The sequence below is a fragment of the Zonotrichia leucophrys genome, chromosome 17 (assembly GCF_028769735.1).
Source record: "Zonotrichia leucophrys gambelii isolate GWCS_2022_RI chromosome 17, RI_Zleu_2.0, whole genome shotgun sequence".
Lineage (NCBI taxonomy): Eukaryota > Metazoa > Chordata > Aves > Passeriformes > Passerellidae > Zonotrichia > Zonotrichia leucophrys.
The window spans coordinates 1,323,531-1,341,910 of NC_088186.1; the positions used below are offsets into that span (position 1 = coordinate 1,323,531).

Sequence of the window (18,380 nt, forward strand, 5' to 3'; positions counted from 1 at the left end):
AATACTTCACCCAGGTAGATGTGCTGAAACCTTTAATTATTGCCCACACCTGCAAAGCGTTGTGTGTCTGACAGCAATATCGCTTACCCAAACTGCTTACTTACAGTGACCACAGCACCACGCTTTAACTCTTTAGCACCAGCAGAGCTGCTTGGAACCTTTGCCAGTATTTATAGAGGGTCGAAGGATAGGCAGTTGCAAATTTAATGCCTAATCAAGTTGGATGTGATCTGGGAGGGAAGCAGTTTGTTTGTGACGAAAATGTTTTTAAAAGTTTCGGAGTGTTTTGCTGCATCCTAAAAAATGAGCTGAAATTGCCGCTACATGTCAAACACAGCGATAGCCGGACATAGCGCACCGTTGGGTGATGAGCAACTTCTGTGTTTGAAGCAATGTAATTTAGTACTGCTAAAATAGAAACATGGAAAAATACACTTGTAGTGATCAATGGAGCAGGCAGTAACTGTGCTAATGAAGTGTTCAGGGTGATTCTGAGCCGTAGCAATTCCTGGTCAATACCTAGAGGAGACTTGGGGAAATTTAGAGCGCTGAACGTTGTTGGTTATTAGCGGTGCTGCTGAGGCAGCTCCGGAACGTTCTGTGTGTGTTTGGGTCCCAGCGTTGTACCCGTGTCCACAGTCAGCCGTGGCTGTTCCTTAGGAACTCTTTCCTCAGCAGCCAGCGTTCCTGAAGCTTCTGCAGGCAGTGCCTGCTGTGAGCATTCCCAGCAGCCATGGGGCAGCTTCTCTCTGGCACTGGCAAGAATTGGCTTCGGGTTAGTTCCCTGCAATACTCTGCCTTGTGGAATATGAATATTGGGCTGCAGGCAGCTGCACTCACAAGCTGGCCATCTTTCTGAGGGAGTTGAGGCAAGAAAAAAATGTTTTCCTGGAAAATTCATCTTCTAAAATGTGTAGAAGATGATGTGCCTCCTGCAAGGCATGGGCAGTGCCTGTGTGAATGAATGGGCTTTCCAGCCAAAGTGAGGAGTTTTCATGGACTTTAGTCAACTCTCTTTCCCTTGAAGATACTCTTAGCAGGCTGCTGAGCTAATGTGAACGGAAGCCCTTGAGTTGAAAAAGGAATTTGGAACAAAAAATATGTATTCACGTAACTGAAAATTATTAACAGAAAATAGGGCCTCCAAGCTGTGAGGTCACCACAATGAGAGACATCATTATTAACAATTCTTTTATTGTTATTAAAAATTCTTTTGCATGTGTAGGGGAACGTTTGTTTTACTTTATTAATAATTAAAACAGCATCAAACTTCCCCAGCCAAGATGGAATCATGCACTGCATGAATCACAGAAATTCCTGTGCATTTTTCCAAGAATGCAGTTGTAAGTGAATGCCACAATAAAGCATCAAAATGAATTATTTTTAAAATATTTGCATCATGTTTTGTCAGTTGTTGCAGCTTCGCATCACCGTTACATAGACGGGATGGAGGCACTGCCTGTGGACTCTGGTGGTGGAAACGTTGGCACGTTCAGTTGTGTTTCCTTGGTGGAAGCCAGAGGTTCCAGGGCAGATGAGGAGCACTTGTACGAGCTCTGGCTGATCTCTGAGGGCGCGTGGGTCCGGAGGGGAGCAGGCCCGGCGCTCCCTGCCCATCTGCTGCCTGTCGGAGCCCACAGCCGCGCTGCTGGCCCCGTGCCCCGGGCAGCTCCGGGCGCTCCCGCCTGGGCTCCGCGACAGCTCCGGAGCCGCCGCTCCGCTGCTCCCAGCCAGATGCTTCCCTGCACATGGGCTCTAATTAGATGGCGCTTTCCCCTCACAAAGGAGCTGGAATTTTGCGCGGTTTCCATGTCAGGAATGTGTTGCCATAGGATGGGAGCTGGGAGGAGCCCTGTGGCCCAGCGGGATGTGATTGCACTTGCTGCAGGTTGTGGTGTCCTGTGGGTTTGCAGGAATGCAGGACAATTCATGGACAGAGCAAAACGTGTGCGGAGAGCAGAGAAAGGAAAAGTCTGCTTCCGCTTTTGTCCTCACCCTGGATGCAACTTGCTGTTTATGAGTGTACCGTGGTGGAACTGGGGGACTGAGGCAGATTACAGATCTGGCACTATCTGCATGGAAGACTCAGCATTCCCAGGCTCTCAGAGGCGAGGTTTCTTTTTTTTAATTGTAGTTTCTTACTTTTTCAAGTATTTAAATAAGAACTGCAAGCTGTGAGATGCTGTACAGAAGAGCCTGGGAAAATGAAATCTAACCTATAAAAATGATACTTTTTAATATGTTTGGATCCTGAGCCTTTTGTGAGATGGGTCTTCTAGTGATCAAGGAGCTCTGATGAAAGTGGTAGACCATCAGCAGCTTTGATGATTGTACTGATGTGGTGTTTTCTGTGTCTTGCCTGCTCATGAGGTAAAATCTGTGCCTCTTTCTGACAATGGGTGAGAAAATGGTAGAAAGAGAGTGAAAAGTTCTCATTTGTATGAGGGAATGGAACCTTTTTCCAGTGTTCCTAATGCAGGGCCCCGGTAACCTCTGTCAGGGGACAGGATCTGCTCTAAGGGAAGCCTTTTCTGGCTGTGTTTTTCCGTGGCGGTAGTTGAGGCTTCCTCACCGAGTTGCCAAGTGGCCTTACAGAGGGACAGATCCTCCCTCAGGGAGTTCTGCTGTGGCATTTCCTTTGCCACTTCCTCTGGGAAGGAGGGGGCACTGCAGGCCATGTTCTTACACCAGGTACATCGGGGGATCTACCAGGGGTTGGGTGTGTCTGACTCAGTGCAAAATTAAAGTTTCATTCCATTAGATCCATTTTATTTATAGAGTCAGGAGGTTTGTTACTTAGCTAAGAGAGTGGGATTTCATGACCTCTCTTTATGACTAAGGCTTCTCTCAAATTGCTTTAGTGAAGTTAAAAACAGTTTGTTCTCCTTCTGCATCTATATCAGCATCTAAATCTTACAGTAAAATGCCCTGCTCTTCAAAATATCTGTTTATTGAATATGGTTTTGGAGATCTTGAGACAAAGGAGTCATTGACATTGTGCACAAAAACATATTTTCAACGTATTTTTCTGGAAACCTCGTTGATTTGGATGAGTTTGGACTTTTTACGTATATCTAAGAAATCAAAGGAAGCAAAATATTAACATTTGTGGTCTTGAGGCATGTTGGTAATTTGTAAATCTCGGCCAATGATTTGTTATTTCTACAGAGATTATTTTTTTTCCTATTTTACCAAGTACTTTCTATTCTATTGAGTTTTAATAGGTGAAGCAAAAATAGCTCGTGGTTTATCCGATAGGCAATACTTTGTGTAGATTGTTTTTCCAAGCACACTTTTATATTTTGTCATAGTATAAAATAACTCATTTAAAGAATTGCACTGCAATTTTTCTCCTCCTCTGTATTGTCACTAATATTCCACAATAGTTAAAATAGAAAAAGGCCTTTTCATTGCAGGGACCCTGAATTGGCAGCTGCTTTGCATGCCGAACGTCCCAGCTTCAATGGCAGCATTGCTCATGGAATGATTGCAGAACCAGGCCCTGAAATTACCTTGCCAGCTAATGATAAAATCGCATGCAGGCCACAGGGGTTTTTGTGGAATAAATATAAGAGTGGAACAATATCCAGTACACATTATACCAGTAATTTAAAGCATATTCAGGACAAAGAGAGAGTTCCCAGTGCAGGCAGCATCATAGAGATTTGCTGTATCTGATAAAGATTAGGTTTCTCAGCTCATAATACCATACTATTACTTTCCTTTTGTTAGTCTTTCAACACCTACACTCCTGCATTGACACAATATCAAGTAGGAAGAGGAAGAATAGCCTTGTATTTAAGGGACTGAGCAGGGATTAAAGAAATTTCGGTTCTTTTCCCTGGCTCTGCCAGAGACTTTTGTGACCGTGTACAAGTTACTTATTATTTTCATGCCTCTATTCTTGATCTGTGAAATGGTGATTTTTTTTTTCCTTTCTTTTTCCTCCCAGCCCTAAAAGCTTTCTTGCTGGCTTGCTTGCACTTCATGTGCTAGGCTTGTTGCTTGAGTTCCATCTAGGAAGCTGTAGCAGTTGCGTAGGGACAGGAAGTGTTTGGCTGCTGTAGGTGATGAAATCAGGGCAGGCAATGGCTGGAATTCGCCATATGAACACTTGGAAAGCTGGCTGCCTCCATTACAGTCATGTGCTTTCATTAGTTGTGGGTATGAGTGTGTGTCATTTACTTGGTCTGACAGGAAAATGTCAGGTATCCTGATGAACTAACTGAGTTTGAAAGAAGCAAAACCATTGCTCTGCCATGGAAGTTTTCTCTAGTTACACATTTTTTGACAGTTTCATCTTTTATTTGAAGTTGGTTTTGTGCCCTCTTGTTGTGTCTCTACCAGAGGCTGTATTTTGTAGTAGGGAGCTGAAAAAGTCTGAAATTGGGCTGGTGATGGAGCTGAGCTCTTACGTGAGGCTGCACTGTTTGGGCAGTGCAGTCTGCATTCGTAATACGTGGCTTTCAAATGCTTTTCAAGATTGCACTTGGCAATAATAATTCATCAGAACTGGTAGTCTCTTATCAAACAGAGCCTGAATGTACTTTGCTTTAGAAGGCGTGTGGTCAAATCTCTGAACACGTGATTTCTTTGTTCCTGAGCTGCATCCTGAGATGCTAATAAAGCTCTGGTATCGTTCATTTAATGCAGAGAGTTTGATCTCTGCTTTCTGGATCCCATTATGACTGAGGTGGATGCAAAGAGCTCTCTTGTGCTGGATGTATGGACTGGTTATGGGAGGTTATTTGTCAGTGCAATTGCAAGCTGAATGAGCTAATGTCCTCTCAGGTGTCAGTCACCAATTTCAGGTTTTCTTTATGGAATCCCGCTGGCTGGCTGATGATCCTTCTTCAGCTGTGATGAGCTAATCTTTCCCTGACATTGCCATCACAGTTCTGGAAAGGTCTGCAGGGCAGTGCCTCGCCTTTGGTTGCTGCTGTGCTTGACATAGACACATATGTATCCAGATGATTCTCCTGCCTTGCTTTATCATTCTGGGTGGAATTAAGGCTGATGACTCCTAGAATATCCCTGCTGGCTTTCCTTTGCCATGTGCAGCACAGCCATTGTCAGTGCAGGATGTGGTTATTTGCAGCATCAGGTGATAATGACTGCGTGCATGCCCTGGCTTTGCTGTGTCCTGGGGGTGCTGCAGTGGCACTGCAGTTGCAGCTTGTCCCCTGTCAGTGGGCATCTCTGTGTGTGCCTTGAGCCCTGGTGCTGCAGCGTGTGCTGCTGTGCAGAGCAGCTCTGTGCAGTTGTAGCGGGGCTGTGTGTGTGTGTGTGTGTGTGTGTGTGTGCAGAGCAGCTCTGTGCAGTTGTAGCGGGGCTGTGTGTGTGTGTGTGTGTGTGTGTGTGTGTGTGTGTGTGTGCAGAACAGCTCTGTGCAGTTGTAGCGGGGCTGTGTGTGTGTGTGTGTGTGTGTGTGCAGAACAGCTCTGTGCTGTTGTAGCGGGGCTGTGTGTGTGTGTGTGCAGAACAGCTCTGTGCAGTTGTAGCGGGGGTGTGTGTGTGTGTGTGTGTGTGTGTGTGTGTGTGTGTAGAACAGCTCTGTGCAGTTGTAGTGGGGCTGTGTGTGTGTGTGTGTGTGTGTGTGCAGAACAGCTCTGTGCAGTTGTAGTGGGGCTGTGTGTGTGTGTGTGTGTGTGTGCAGCTCTGTGCAGTTGTAGTGGGGCTGTGTGTGTGTGTGTGTGTGTGTGCAGAACAGCTCTGTGCAGTTGTAGTGGGGCTGTGTGTGTGTGTGTGTGTGTGTGTGTGTGTGCAGAGCAGCTCTGTGCAGTTGTAGTGGGGCTGTGTGTGTGTGTGTGTGTGTGTGTGTGTGTGTGTGCAGAGCAGCTCTGTGCTGTTGTAGTGGGGGTGTGTGTGTGTGTGTGTGTGTGCAGAGCAGCTCTGTGCTGTTGTAGTGGGGCTCTGTGTGTGTGTGTGTGTGTGGTGTGCAGAGCAGCTCTGTGCTGTTGTAATGGGACTGTGTGTGTGTGTGTGTGTGTGTGTGTATAGAACAGCTCTGTGCAGTTGTAGTGGGGCTCTGTGTGTGTGTGTGTGTGTGTGTGTGTGCAGAACAGCTCTGTGCTGTTGTAGCGGGGCTCTGTGTGTGTGTGTGTGTGTGTGTGTGTGCAGAACAGCTCTGTGCTGTTGTAGCGGGGCTGTGTGTGTGTGTGTGTGTGTGTGTGTGTGTGTGCAGAGCAGCTCTGTGCAGTTGTAGTGGGGCTGTGTGTGTGTGTGTGTGTGTGTGTGTGCAGAACAGCTCTGTGCAGTTGTAGTGGGGCTGTGTGTGTGTGTGTGTGTGTGTGTGTGTGCAGAACAGCTCTGTGCAGTTGTAGTGGGGCTGTGTGTGTGTGTGTGTGTATAGAACAGCTCTGTGCAGTTGTAGTGGGGCTCTGTGTGTGTGTGTGTGTGTGTGTGTGTGTGCAGAGCAGCTCTGTGCAGTTGTAGTGGGGCTGTGTGTGTGTGTGTGTGTGTGTGTATAGAACAGCTCTGTGCAGTTGTAGCGGGGCTGTGTGTGTGTGTGTGTGTGTATAGAACAGCTCTGTGCAGTTGTAGCGGGGCTGTGTGTGTGTGTGTGTGTGTGTGTGCAGAGCAGCTCTGTGCAGTTGTAGTGGGCTGTGTGTGTGTGTGCGTGTGTGTGTGTGTGATTGTGTGTGTGTGTGTGTGTGTGTGTGTGTGTGTGTGTGTGTGCAGAACAGCTCTGTGCAGTTGTAGCGGGGCTGTGTGTGTGTGTGCGTGTGTGTGTGTGTTGCATGTTGTGTGTGTTGTGGTGTGTGTGTGTGTGTGTGCAGAGCAGCTCTGTGCTGTTGTAGTGGGGCTCTGTGTGTGTGTGTGTGTGTGCAGAGCAGCTCTGTGCAGTTGTAATGTAGTTTAGTCCTTTATACTCTGAAAGTTCCTGCCATAATCAGTGAGCTGAGGAAAAGTGATTTCCTTAAAATATGAGGGATTGTGATGAAATGTTTTACAGTGTAACTAAACAAAATTGGGCTTTATCTTTTAATTTGTATTATGGCTTCATAATATAAAACAGCAGGTTTCCTGAAACTCTAGAGCAGTCTGAAATAAGTCCTAGACTCCTTTTATTTTCCAGTTGCTGCCTTAAGTAATTTTAAGCATTATTTTAAAATGTAACAGAATTGCAATATAAAAATATGTCTGGCAGCAGATCAGATGTGGGCTGAAACTTTTCAGCTTTTTCAGGGGTCATGAGATGCAGCACTGCCCTGATGAACTTCATTATGCCAGATGAATATGAAATAGTCATATAAAGGAGGTTTGCAAAGACATAAAGAAAAGGCACCTATTTTTGCAGCACATCTGGGAATCTTAATCCTATATTTTAAAGTTTTTTCTGTTGTGTTAAGATTGCAGATTAAATGTGTACATTTTTGTAATAAAAAGAATTCTGTGGTTCAATCTTGAAATAGATGTGAATTATCTGTAACATTACAGATCAAGTCAGATTCCTCATCGAGTCATGTTGTGCGCACATTTAGAGCCTTTGCAGTGCAATACTTCAGCCTCTGTTAGGCATTTACAGTTGAAAAGGATATTAATGGATATGTAAGGTGTTGATGAATCATGGCCTAAATTTTAATTGTTGGAACCAGCGAGTTTAGGAGTTGATGAGTTTTTCAGGAGAAGTTATTTTACTTGTTTCACATGCCAACAAGACCATTCATTTCACACCAGAGCTGCAGTTCTGCGGGTGTCCCCCCGTGTATAATGTCATTTGTCAGTAAAAGCAGAGCTGATTAGCTTTATAATTTACAGTTAACCAGGTCTGTCAGGAAAATGGTCTTATTGTCCAGCTTGTCTTTTTGTCCTGAAGCTGTGGCTGGGGGTGGAACGGTGGATGCACCTCGGGGAGGTCAGCGAGGGTGGGAGGCACTAATGCATTCTGAGCCGCAAAGCTCACGCTTGACCTCCGTGATTAAAGTTTTTTTCTGTCATCCAGCAGCCGTTGAGGCTGAAATGTCTCTGAAGAAGTCAAAAGGTCTAATCAAGCTGATGAACAAACTCGATCATTAGTACTTTGGGAGGAAGCGTGCGGGCCCTGCCGGTGCCCAGCTGCAGGGTGTGTGTTGCTGGAGGTGCAGCCGGGCACCGCCGCCTCCCCTGGCAGGGCCCAGCTCGTCCCACGCTGCCCACGCTCCTCTCTGGCCAGGGGGGCACCTGCATTCCTGTAGGTGATAGGGAGGGCTGCTTGTTTCCTTTCAAGGCTTTTTAAAGTGAGGGTTAAACAAAAGCTAAACCTTCCTTAGGTGAACATCGGTGCTAGTGAACTAATCTGCATTTCTCTTTACCTATTCCTCCCAGCTCTTTTCACTCAGATTTCTCTGACATGGATAAAATATTTTTCAGGGATCCTTTGTTACATTCCAGTATCTGAAGTTAATGGGAAAGCCTTTTTCACACTGGTCAAGTAGATGACAGTCATTTAAATGCAGTAAAACCTTTCAGACTGTGCACACCTTGGCTTTGGAGCCAGAGCCTTCGTCATGTGTGTCCTGGAGACTGGCACCCGTGTCTAATATGCATGCACACACCAGCCAGACCTGCTTTTCCAAACATTTCCTCTTTGTTTATTTTATGATCAAGTGTCTTATAATTCTTTATTCTGATGAGAGCAAAGCCTCAGCAAAGAAGAAAAAAGTAGTTTTTTCATGCTCACACTTCTTACCTGGAAAGTATGTAGTGATTTTGGTTTTCCCTGTGAAGAGAGTAAATCAAAACCAGGTTATTATTTTTAAAATAAATTACCCTAAAACTGTAACTATCAGGTAAGAAACCTGCTTTTTCTTCCAAATCCATGGAAATTTACTAGTTCAAGCAAGGGGTGTGACAGAAACTCTCCTAAGAAAGTAACTTCTTCCCCCTGTCAGGAATATTCATCCTGTGCTTAAACAGACACTTGCAATTAATCCTTTCCTCAGTCATTTTAGCTGCCCTGTTGATTTTACGCAGCCACTGGTAAATATGAGGTTACTAATTTAAAGCTTTCAGAAATAGAATTATATCATCCTTTTAAAAGGGAATGCTTTAAGACTCTTTGCTGTCTAATGTTAATTTTGAATGCTCAACAGATGAAGAGTCCAAATATATTTTGAGTTAATATGAGCATCCATAAGCATATATGTGGCTTAGTATGAGCATCCATAATAATTATACATCAGTACAATTTAGTCCTTCTTTGTTACTTTTTTTTTTAATTCAGTAAATATATTTGCTTCCTCTGTTGTGTATTTGTAGATGTGTGGAAGAAATTGGTGCCCTTACAGCAGATACGCAGCAGACTTCAGCATTACCATAACTCATTAAAATAAGATAAAAGTAGAACTGCAAAACAATTTCTGCCTTTTGCTGACAAGATTGGGAAAAAGGGGAATTCTGCTCCTCCAATATGAGTTTTTCAGAGGTGTGGAAAGAACAGAGTGGACGTTCCTGACCCGTTTGTGCTGGCTCTGCTGAGGCAAATAAGCAGAGTATAAGGAATTCACATGACTCTGTGTCGTATTTTGGGGAGAGTAAGTAGTGTTAGCTTTTTGAATGATGAAAGTTCTTCAGCTTTAGCGAAATGTGTGTAAAGCCACTCTGGTTTATTTTGATGCTCTGCAATTTTCCAGCCTGTTTTTCCATCCTGTGGTTGGGACCTGCAAATAAAGTGCAGTTTACTCAACGCTAGGTAAGGTCTGTGTTCCTTACCTGTTTATTTTGGAAGGGAAGAAGGCCAGGTGCAGGCAGTGGATTCACAGGGTCTCAGTCAAGGCTGTTGGAGTGTTTAATGCTCTGAACTCTCCAGGGTGAACCCATCACTTTCTGCGAGGAAGCGTTCGTGTCCCACCGTTCGTCTGTGATGAGGCAGTTCCTGCAGAATGCCATCCAGCTGCAGCTCTTCAAGCAGGTACTGCCTCCAGTGATCCATGGGGAAGCAGATTCTGTAACAGTTCAGGTGGGGGCTGAGGGGCTGTTTCTGTGGCCCTTGATCCTGTAGTGCAGCCCCTCAGTTCCTGCTTGCTGGCTTCTCTCAGACTGGGGTGCTGAGGCTTTCTGTATATTGAGAGGTGGCTGGGTTTTCCCACTAATGGTCTCTGAACTCAAGGATTTTTCTTACCTGAGCATGCCTAGACCCAAGATACCTCCTGTACACTTTGTCCAGGAGCCATATTACTGTTGAACATAGAACTGCTGCTTTAGGGCAGCTGAAAACATGTATGTGTAGCCAAACATGAGTGCTGGTTTTTAGCAAAGCCACACACCTTAGGGCAGTGGGCAACACTGTGTCAGTTTGGATGGTATTTTCATTCTATTTTGAGTCCCTACCCAATGCAAACATTGAGGTTATTCCAGCTAATGAAAGATAAAGTCTTTTGGAAAGGATAAAGATGGATGGTTGATGTGTTTCTGTCTTCTAATGCTGATGCAGTTCATTGATGGGCGTCTGGATCTGCTGAACTCTGGGGAGGGCTTCAGTGACGTGTTTGAAGAGGAGATAAATATGGGAGAATATGCAGGTAAGAAATATTCTCAGGTAATTTCAGACACTTTTGTTGGTTTACCATTTGTGGGTTATCGTGATGTAATTGGTCATTGCTGCTAGGTAAATAACAGGCTTAGTGATCCTGGCAGCCTGAAATGTCTTAAATTTTTGTTCTTTCGTCTGTCAGGAGCTTTGAATAATGTATTGTAGTCTAAGTAATGCTTGTTCAGTCTTAAAAAACCTCAGCGTTACCACTTTAATAAAGTACAACTAAAAGAGTTCTTGCATTGGAGGAAAAATCTTGGCTTTACCCAGAACCACCTCGGATTTCTTTTAGTGAACTTAAAAACACCTGTGTTCTCAAATGTCTGAGACAACACAGAGAAAACAGGAGAGTGTAAATCTCTCATCAATGTTATGTTTTCTCCTGAAAGAAAAGGCTGGCTGTCCTGTTCTGCCCATGCTCCACAGCCACTAAGTGCCAACACTTCACGTTTTTAACTTATTTTCTGTTCAGCAGAGGGTTACAATTTGTTTTTGTGTTTGGTTCTCCATAGGTAGTGACAAACTGTACCACCAGTGGCTGTCCACAGTGAGGGTAAGCACGTGAGCTCCTGCCAGACACCCTGAACTGGGTTGGCCTGTTGAAGGTTTTCATGTAGTGACAGAGACAGTAAATCTTAAAGCTGTTTACATCTGATTGCATATAATCAAATTTCATCTCTGGAAATGTTATTTTGCACTGAAAGTAGGAAATACAACATTAGCCAGGGTTGAATTGCTTGGATTTTGCCCTTGTGTGTAGTCGGTGGGGTGTGGCAGGGCTGCACAGCACCAGCCAGGTGAGCAGATCATTGCAGTGCATTCATCACTGGCTCATCACTTGGATTGTGTTCATCACATGAGATTCAGCTGCTCTAGAATTAATGTTTGTGACTGGAGTTAGATTTCATTTTCCCTCACTTTATCCCTTTATCAACTACTTGTGTCTGAAAAAGGCACCGTGTGTGATAAACAGGACTGTGGGATGAGGGAAGGGAAAAGAGCAAAGTAAAACCAGGTCTCCCCTCCTCAAATTGAACGTACAGACTGTCCTGTGCTGCTCAGGATACTTGTGTCTTAAACTTGGTCAGGATTTTAGTGGAGTGTACAGAACAGCATGAGGTGAGTGGAGGCACAGGGCACAGCTGTGAGATGTGTAAGACAAGGGAGGCACCTGCATTGTCCCTTGGACAAGTGCTGAATGCAGAGCTGGGCAAAACCAGAGCGACATTCAGAGTCGTTTTCCTTGGGTCTTTTTCTTTAAATCTGACCTTTTCATACTCAGCTCTGCTAATAAGGATAGTTAATGCTCTGTTATTTTAAGTTAAGAATGGTGGATTTTAGATGGCTGTTTGCTTTAAAGAGCTTTGATAACATTTCTTCCCTTGTTACTATAATTACAGAAAGGAAGTGGAGCCATTTTAAACACAGTAAAGACCAAGGCTAACCCCGCCATGAAGACTGTCTATAAGTTTGTAAGTATTGAGGACTGGCTTACTACTGAGATAAGAGTCTAATTACAATTCTGTTTAGACCTTTCAAATGAGACTCAAGACTTAAATCCATTTTTATTGGACTCAGAAAATTACTCAAAATATACATTCATTCAAATTTCAAATTTAAATGAAAAAGTCATTTTGAAATTTAAACTCAATTGAAATGCAAAGTACAATGGGAACTTGTGATTTCTTTTGAAAGTACAGATGATAAATTCCATTTATTACACAGAACTCTTTCTGGGAAATAGTGCCTGTGTTCTCTGCTAGGCAGCTCTACCATCTCATCATTGCTCTGTTGGAAATCATTGTTACCTCAGCTTGCCCTGCTTGCAGCTTCATCGAAAGAAGGGAATCCTCTCATTTTCCAAATTGTTTCCATCTTTTCTAAATGTCAATTAATTTTCCCTAGAGATTTCTTATACCTGCTTATTTAGAGCCCAACTTACTGAGTTATTCTTTAAATGGAAGTGTTTTCAGAGCTGTTAACAAACAGCTGGTGTGTTGCTGTGCTATCGTGTGTGGCTGCCAGCTCCGCTCTGCCAGATCAAACAGCACAGAAACAAGTGAGGATTTCTTATATGCTCAGTTCTGGGAAATAATGTTACAAAAAGCATCGAGATAACCGTTCAAACTTTGGGGTTTTTTCCTCCCTTCCTCCAGCCTGAGAGAAAGGAGTAGGATGAGATTGGCTCTGCTAAATGGGACTGGCACCCAGAGCAGTGTGAGGAGAATTTGCAGGCTCACTGCCAGTGTGGAAGAATAGAAGTTTATAGCAAAGATAAATACTTGCAGGGGAACACTGAGCGTGTGGAATGCAAAACGATGGAAGATGTCTGTGGCTTCAAAACAGGGAAAGCAAAATTTTTACAACAAAGATGGGGTGGTGTTTTTTGTTTATTTGGGATCTTTTTAGCTTTCTGTTTGTTTTAATGTGTTTTCAGTGTCCTGTTGCATTTTGTTATTGCCATTTTTATTAACTGAAAACAAACTTAGTCACTGCTGGAAATAGAAGGGAATTTTAACTTAAATTATTTTTCATGCAGGCAAAAGATCATGCAAAAATGGGAATAAAAGAAGTGAAAAACCGCTTGAAGCAAAAGGTACTTGAAGTTCTTATTCAAAATGTATAAGCACCACGTCTGAAATCCTTAGCCACTGAAAGCATGATGTGATCAATAGGAAGCTGTTTGATACAGTGCTGTTAGCACACTTCAAAATGCATTACCAGCTGTCCTGGATTTTTCACACTTATAAATATTCACAGACAAAAAAAAATTGTCTTCAAATACATGAAAGCTCTGACTTAAACCCACAAAAGCCAGAAAATTGAGTGTTCTGCTTGGAGTGGTCCTGCTCCTGTCCTTCGTGCTGGGGCACTGTGTGAGGGGACTGCATGTGGATCGGGGGCACTTCCCTACAGTTCTGGCAGTGAACTTTTTGCAAATGGCAATTTGTTGTTATTTTTGCAGTTATCAGTCAGGAAAAACAGCCGTTGGGAAGGGGATTTCTGCATTTCCTGAATGTCTGCTGCAAAGTTCAGACAGGAAGGATTTTAGTAGAGTTGATGTCAATTGCCAGTTGGAATTATTGGAGGAAAAACAACTCCAACTGTTTGTTGTTTCCCAAATGTGTGTGTATGTGTGTGTTTGTGTGTTTGTAAACAGCACAATTCCAGCTGCTCCGCTGTGTTGGAGGGATGTGTTCTCCAGTCCCAGCTGCTCCTTTCCAACAGAGCTCCTGCCACCCTGGCACACACCTGATGAGAGCTGGGTAACTGCCCTGGCTTAGGGCAGAGACTGCCTTTATTCTGTGCCTCAGGAGGAAGCCAGGCAGCTGACCTGCCGAGAGAACTGAGCTTCTGATTCAGAAATTTGTATTCAATTTGTTGCATAGGAGTTTGGGTGGGTTTTGTTTAATCTGTGCTCTCTCTGTAAATTTCTTCTCTAAATTTCTAGACCATCCTCTTAAGTCAGGGCTCCAAGTGCTCGTGGGCAGACAGAAGTGCTCTCAGCCTGTCCCCAGGATTTGCCTGTGTGCATTCCAGCTGCTGGCCCCTCTCTGAGCCCTCCTGACACTGCTGCAGAATCTCGGGGAGGATAAAGTGCCTTCAGATGCTTTTATGTTATTTTATTACTCTACATTATATATGACCACTGTAGGTATAATTTGAAAACAGTAGAAACATGAAGCAGTTTTCTTGTACCTGGATTTCTTTATGTCATTGCCCGTGTTTCACCTCTGGACATGACGTTCTGCCTTTCTGCGTGTGTTCCTAAAGCTGTTGGAGCTGTGTAATGTGAGCAGGTTTTTTCCTGCATTTTAAATGATAATAGAGTTGTGTGCTGTTGTGTGACATTTGTGTACCAGGCTGAGAAAAGCCTCATTCAGTCATTGCTTTGTTTTATTATTATTGTTGTCTTCCTAGTCTGTCAAGCAGCAAGCAGCCCTTTAAAAAATACACATAACATTTACAACTAAATGGCCCAATTTTGGTTCACCTTCTTTATGTGGTGTATCTGTAAGTGAGATGCTTAAACATGATTGTTCAACATAGGCTTTCACAGGAACTTAAAAGATAGCTGTGAGTAGTTGACACACACTGCTCAACCTCTCCTTCCTTTTTTATTCTGTCCTTTTCTGTGTCCCGTCCTCTTCTCCATGTGAAAGCAGGCAGGAAGGTAACTAAAATTAGGGATTCCTCTGTTAAAAGTGGTAAAAATAGCAAACATTGCTTTGGTTACCCTCATTTTTAATCTAAATGAAGGGCTGCTTCATTATGGGTCTGTTATGCACAGGCCTATTAATGCATCCTCCCCAGTTTTTATGTGAGAGCATTGCATTTATCCTGTTTCCTCACTAGCGTGTGTGAGTATTAACTGTCTGACATTCTGGTATCATTAAATACTTACTTTTTGCCAAATTTGGGATGCTAGTCTTTCATCTTCTAAGAGTAACCTAAGGTTATTTTTAAACAGAACTTACTATCCACTGCATTTTAACATACTATTTTCCATTATTAATATAGAAAGTATGCAGGCCCCTGGTAAGGAAAAGTCAAATATAAACATCCCTTTTCCAGTTTTTGCTGCCAAATCTGAGCAGCTACTGTACAAGATATAATTTAAAAATGCAATAAAGCTGGAGGTTCTGCTTCTTCCAACTCTGCATAGCAATGGTGACCTCTTAAATATAATCAAGAGCCCATTTTGCCCTTGGTCTGCTCCAGTCTTGGGTTTGAATTGCAAATGAGAAATGCAGGATTGACCTGTTGAGAGGTCACTGTGGTGTGTGTAAGGTCCTTCTTTAATATGATAGTGGAGATTGAATGGTGCTCCATTTCCATCCCTTGTTCATTTGTGGTGCAGTATTTCAAAGCAACAGAAATAGTTTTCAGAGGCTTCTTATGAGTGAGAGCAAATAATTGTTAATAGATACAGCCTAGTAGCTTTATTTTATATCTGATATAGTTCTTTTTTTTCTTTCTTTTTTCTCTTTTTTCTTTTTCATTTCCCTTTTTTTTTCTTTTTTGCAAAGGCTGCCTTTTTCCATCTCACCGACCGTGGTGGTCAAGTCCCTCCGTTAGTGGCTCATTTGAAGCTTAACTGCATAGAATTAGGAAGAGGGAGGAATATGAATGGTACCGTCCTCATCTTTCAGTCTGGAGAATGGAACTTACTGAAAGCTCTGGCTAAGACAATTTATATAAATGGTTGGGCACTCGCCATTAATATATTCAACATTATTTTAGTTACTGGAGCCCTGTGTGGCTCTAGTTAATGCCTGGTATTCTAGAAACAACTCATTTAGAGCTCTATAACACAACCTGCACAACATTCAAGACACTCAGAATGTGTTTTGCTCCTCTCTAGCCAGTGTTTGCAGTCCATTACAAAATAAGATAGTTTTTCACTGGTTTTTTAACTCCAATGTGTTTTCATTGAAGATAGAAAACAAACTTTTGTGAAGCAGATTTTGCTTTGATGAGTGGAGCTGTATTGATGATTTGTTTGCCTTTTGGGGATGTTGAAAAAATAGAGAGGAATGAAATAATTTAATTCTTATCTTTTATTAAGCAGTTTTAAAAAAATATATATTGTGGTTTCATTGGAAGTCCGTGCACCAAAGACAGTGGAAGTAGGCTTTAGGAACATGTTATCTTTTATATGCAATTATATCATCAGCGAAGTAGGGGCAATCTATAGCAATAAAAGCTCAAGGATTTGCAGTGATCGTTACACAACTGAGGGGATTTTTCTTAATGACTTAATCTCTCTCCATCTTTCATCTCCTCCCATTCCCCTCACGTCCAAACGTTTGTGTCCTTGCTGTGGCTCTTTGGGGATCTGCGGGGAAGGTGCCTTGCCCTCCATTGGCTCCCAGCTGTTGCAGCCTGGCTGGAGGCTCTGCAGGGCGGGAGCAGCCCCTGCTCAGCACGGCTGGGTGGCCCTGGCAGCGCTGCAGCTCGGGCAGCTCCAGGCACCTGCAGTGCGGCTCCACCCCACAGGAGTGTGGAACAGGGCTTGTGTTGGGCTTCCCTGCAAGGAACGGGGCAGCCACAGGTTGGGAGTCCCAGGCTGAGGAGATCCCTTGGGGGCTCGGTGCTGGCTGGAGCTGAGTAGGAGTTTGGAGACACTCGGGTTTCTTGACCATGTCTTGCTTTGGGGCTCTTTGTTAGTAATTCGGAGGACTTTGTTGTACCTTTTCAAGACAAGGTGGCATTGTGCAGCTGAAGGGCGGGGGGGAAAAAAGTTTTTCTCTCTAGTTTGACCTTAACAAGTTGTTAATTCCCCATGATCCCTATGCCCATATCGGGGAACCACTGCTCTACCAGCTGGATCTAAAGAGGGGTCTCAGCTTCTCTGTGGAGCAGACAAAGCCCCTTAGAAAGTCCATCCAGCTTTTTGTTTCATTTGACCTAAACACATTAGGTCAGTGTGTGTCCAAAGGAACCATTTCTAATTGGCCATCAGCTTACACGGCTCATTATTGTACCTGAGCGAGCCGGGGGCTCGCGGGCCGTGTCAGAGGTCGGGGAATCAAAGCCCTGCCGGTGGCAGCAGCCACCCTCAGGTCAGCCTTGCAGAGCTCCAGCCTCTGCAGCCTTCTCTCCATATTTACCCAGCATTATTTCCTTGGCATTGTTGCAGAGATGTAAGGTTTGGGGCCCACTGTGTTACAGACTGTTTCTCAACTCACTTTCAAACTCTTTGCTTCTTCTCTGATTCCTGGTGTCTGCGGGCCTTTGTCTTTTTCAAAACCTGTGTTACACACCTTGTACTTGCCAAGTCCTCTAACCTGGGCTGGCTGGTCACTTCACTTCTGGAGATGAGAACTAAAGTCAAAGCAAACAAAAAGTGTTCTGCCAGGCAGCCCTTGGTGTTGTACCCTCTCCTGGAGGCATATTCAGTGCACACAGACTCCAAGATGAAATGCAGAGCTAACTAAGTTCTGAGTTCCATCTCTCCTTGCCACTTCCACCAGTAATTGTTCTGCTATGGGTAATTCTGTGCAGTAAGTTAATGGAATTACTGTGTTCATTTAGGTTTACAATAAGCAGAATGCCCTGTCGCTGCACTTCTGTTGAGTTCATTTCTAAAATAGAAAATCTGAGCTATGGTTTTTTTCCTCCACATGCACTTCCTGGCTTTTGCGTGTTCAAGTCAGACATTTTATTGAATGTCCTGTTTGCAGCACTGGTACTGGGAGGAGAGAGGGGTTATGTACAAGCTCTGATGGATGAAATGTTTTATTCTAATGATATTTTCTTTTCTGTACTTTGGTGTTTTTTCCCCTAACATCCGAACTGTTAGTCAGCATTATCCTCTAGTGTCTCCTCTGTGCACCTTGCCCTCGCTGAGGAGCGTTCGTGGCCGTGCTTTTCACCTTTTCCTGCCCCACAGGACATTGCTGAGAACGGCTCGGCCGTGCCGGAGGAGCCCCTGCCGAGGGCGGCACCCTCGCCCCTGCCTGACAAGAAGGACCCGAAATTAAGAGAGGACAGGAGACCAATCACAGTGCATTTTGGGCAGGTAGGTCTTAGTGTAAGTTGTTCTCAGTCATGTGCCTCAGCAAGAATAGTTCAGGAAAGTCATGATAGCAAATATGCCAAATGCTTCATTATCTTCAATCACTGAACTGTGCTGGTTTAGTTTTATTTCTGTTCTATCTGTTTAAAGGGGATTCTAAAACCTGATTTTTCTGGGGTTTGCAGATTCCTTTTGTTCAAACTATGATTTTGAGGAAAATAAAGGATGAGTGAATGGGGGAAGCATAAATATTGTAGCAATTTTAGAAACTATTTTGCAGCTGTTTTAGCATGCAAGGTGCTTCAGCTCTCAGGACTGAGGGTGTAGAATTTAAAGCATCCGCTG

General features: G+C 43.8%; 1 protein-coding gene across 10 annotated transcripts in view; it reads left to right on the plus strand.

Moving 5' to 3' along the window:
- Positions 1–18,380, plus strand: part of DENND1A (DENN domain containing 1A) — a 150,537-nt gene that overhangs the window by 108,682 nt on the left and 23,475 nt on the right. For all 10 annotated transcript variants that reach the window (XR_010442262.1, XM_064728005.1, XM_064728006.1 and 7 more), the window contains exons 14-19: positions 9,791–9,892; positions 10,415–10,502; positions 11,026–11,066; positions 11,914–11,985; positions 13,053–13,109; positions 17,910–18,038. Coding sequence is in view for 9 of the 10 variants with exons in the window: in XM_064728005.1 (XP_064584075.1) it covers positions 9,791–9,892; positions 10,415–10,502; positions 11,026–11,066; positions 11,914–11,985; positions 13,053–13,109; positions 17,910–18,038 (489 nt within the window). In the remaining variant the exon portion in view is untranslated. The remainder of the gene's footprint in view (positions 1–9,790; positions 9,893–10,414; positions 10,503–11,025; positions 11,067–11,913; positions 11,986–13,052; positions 13,110–17,909; positions 18,039–18,380) is intronic.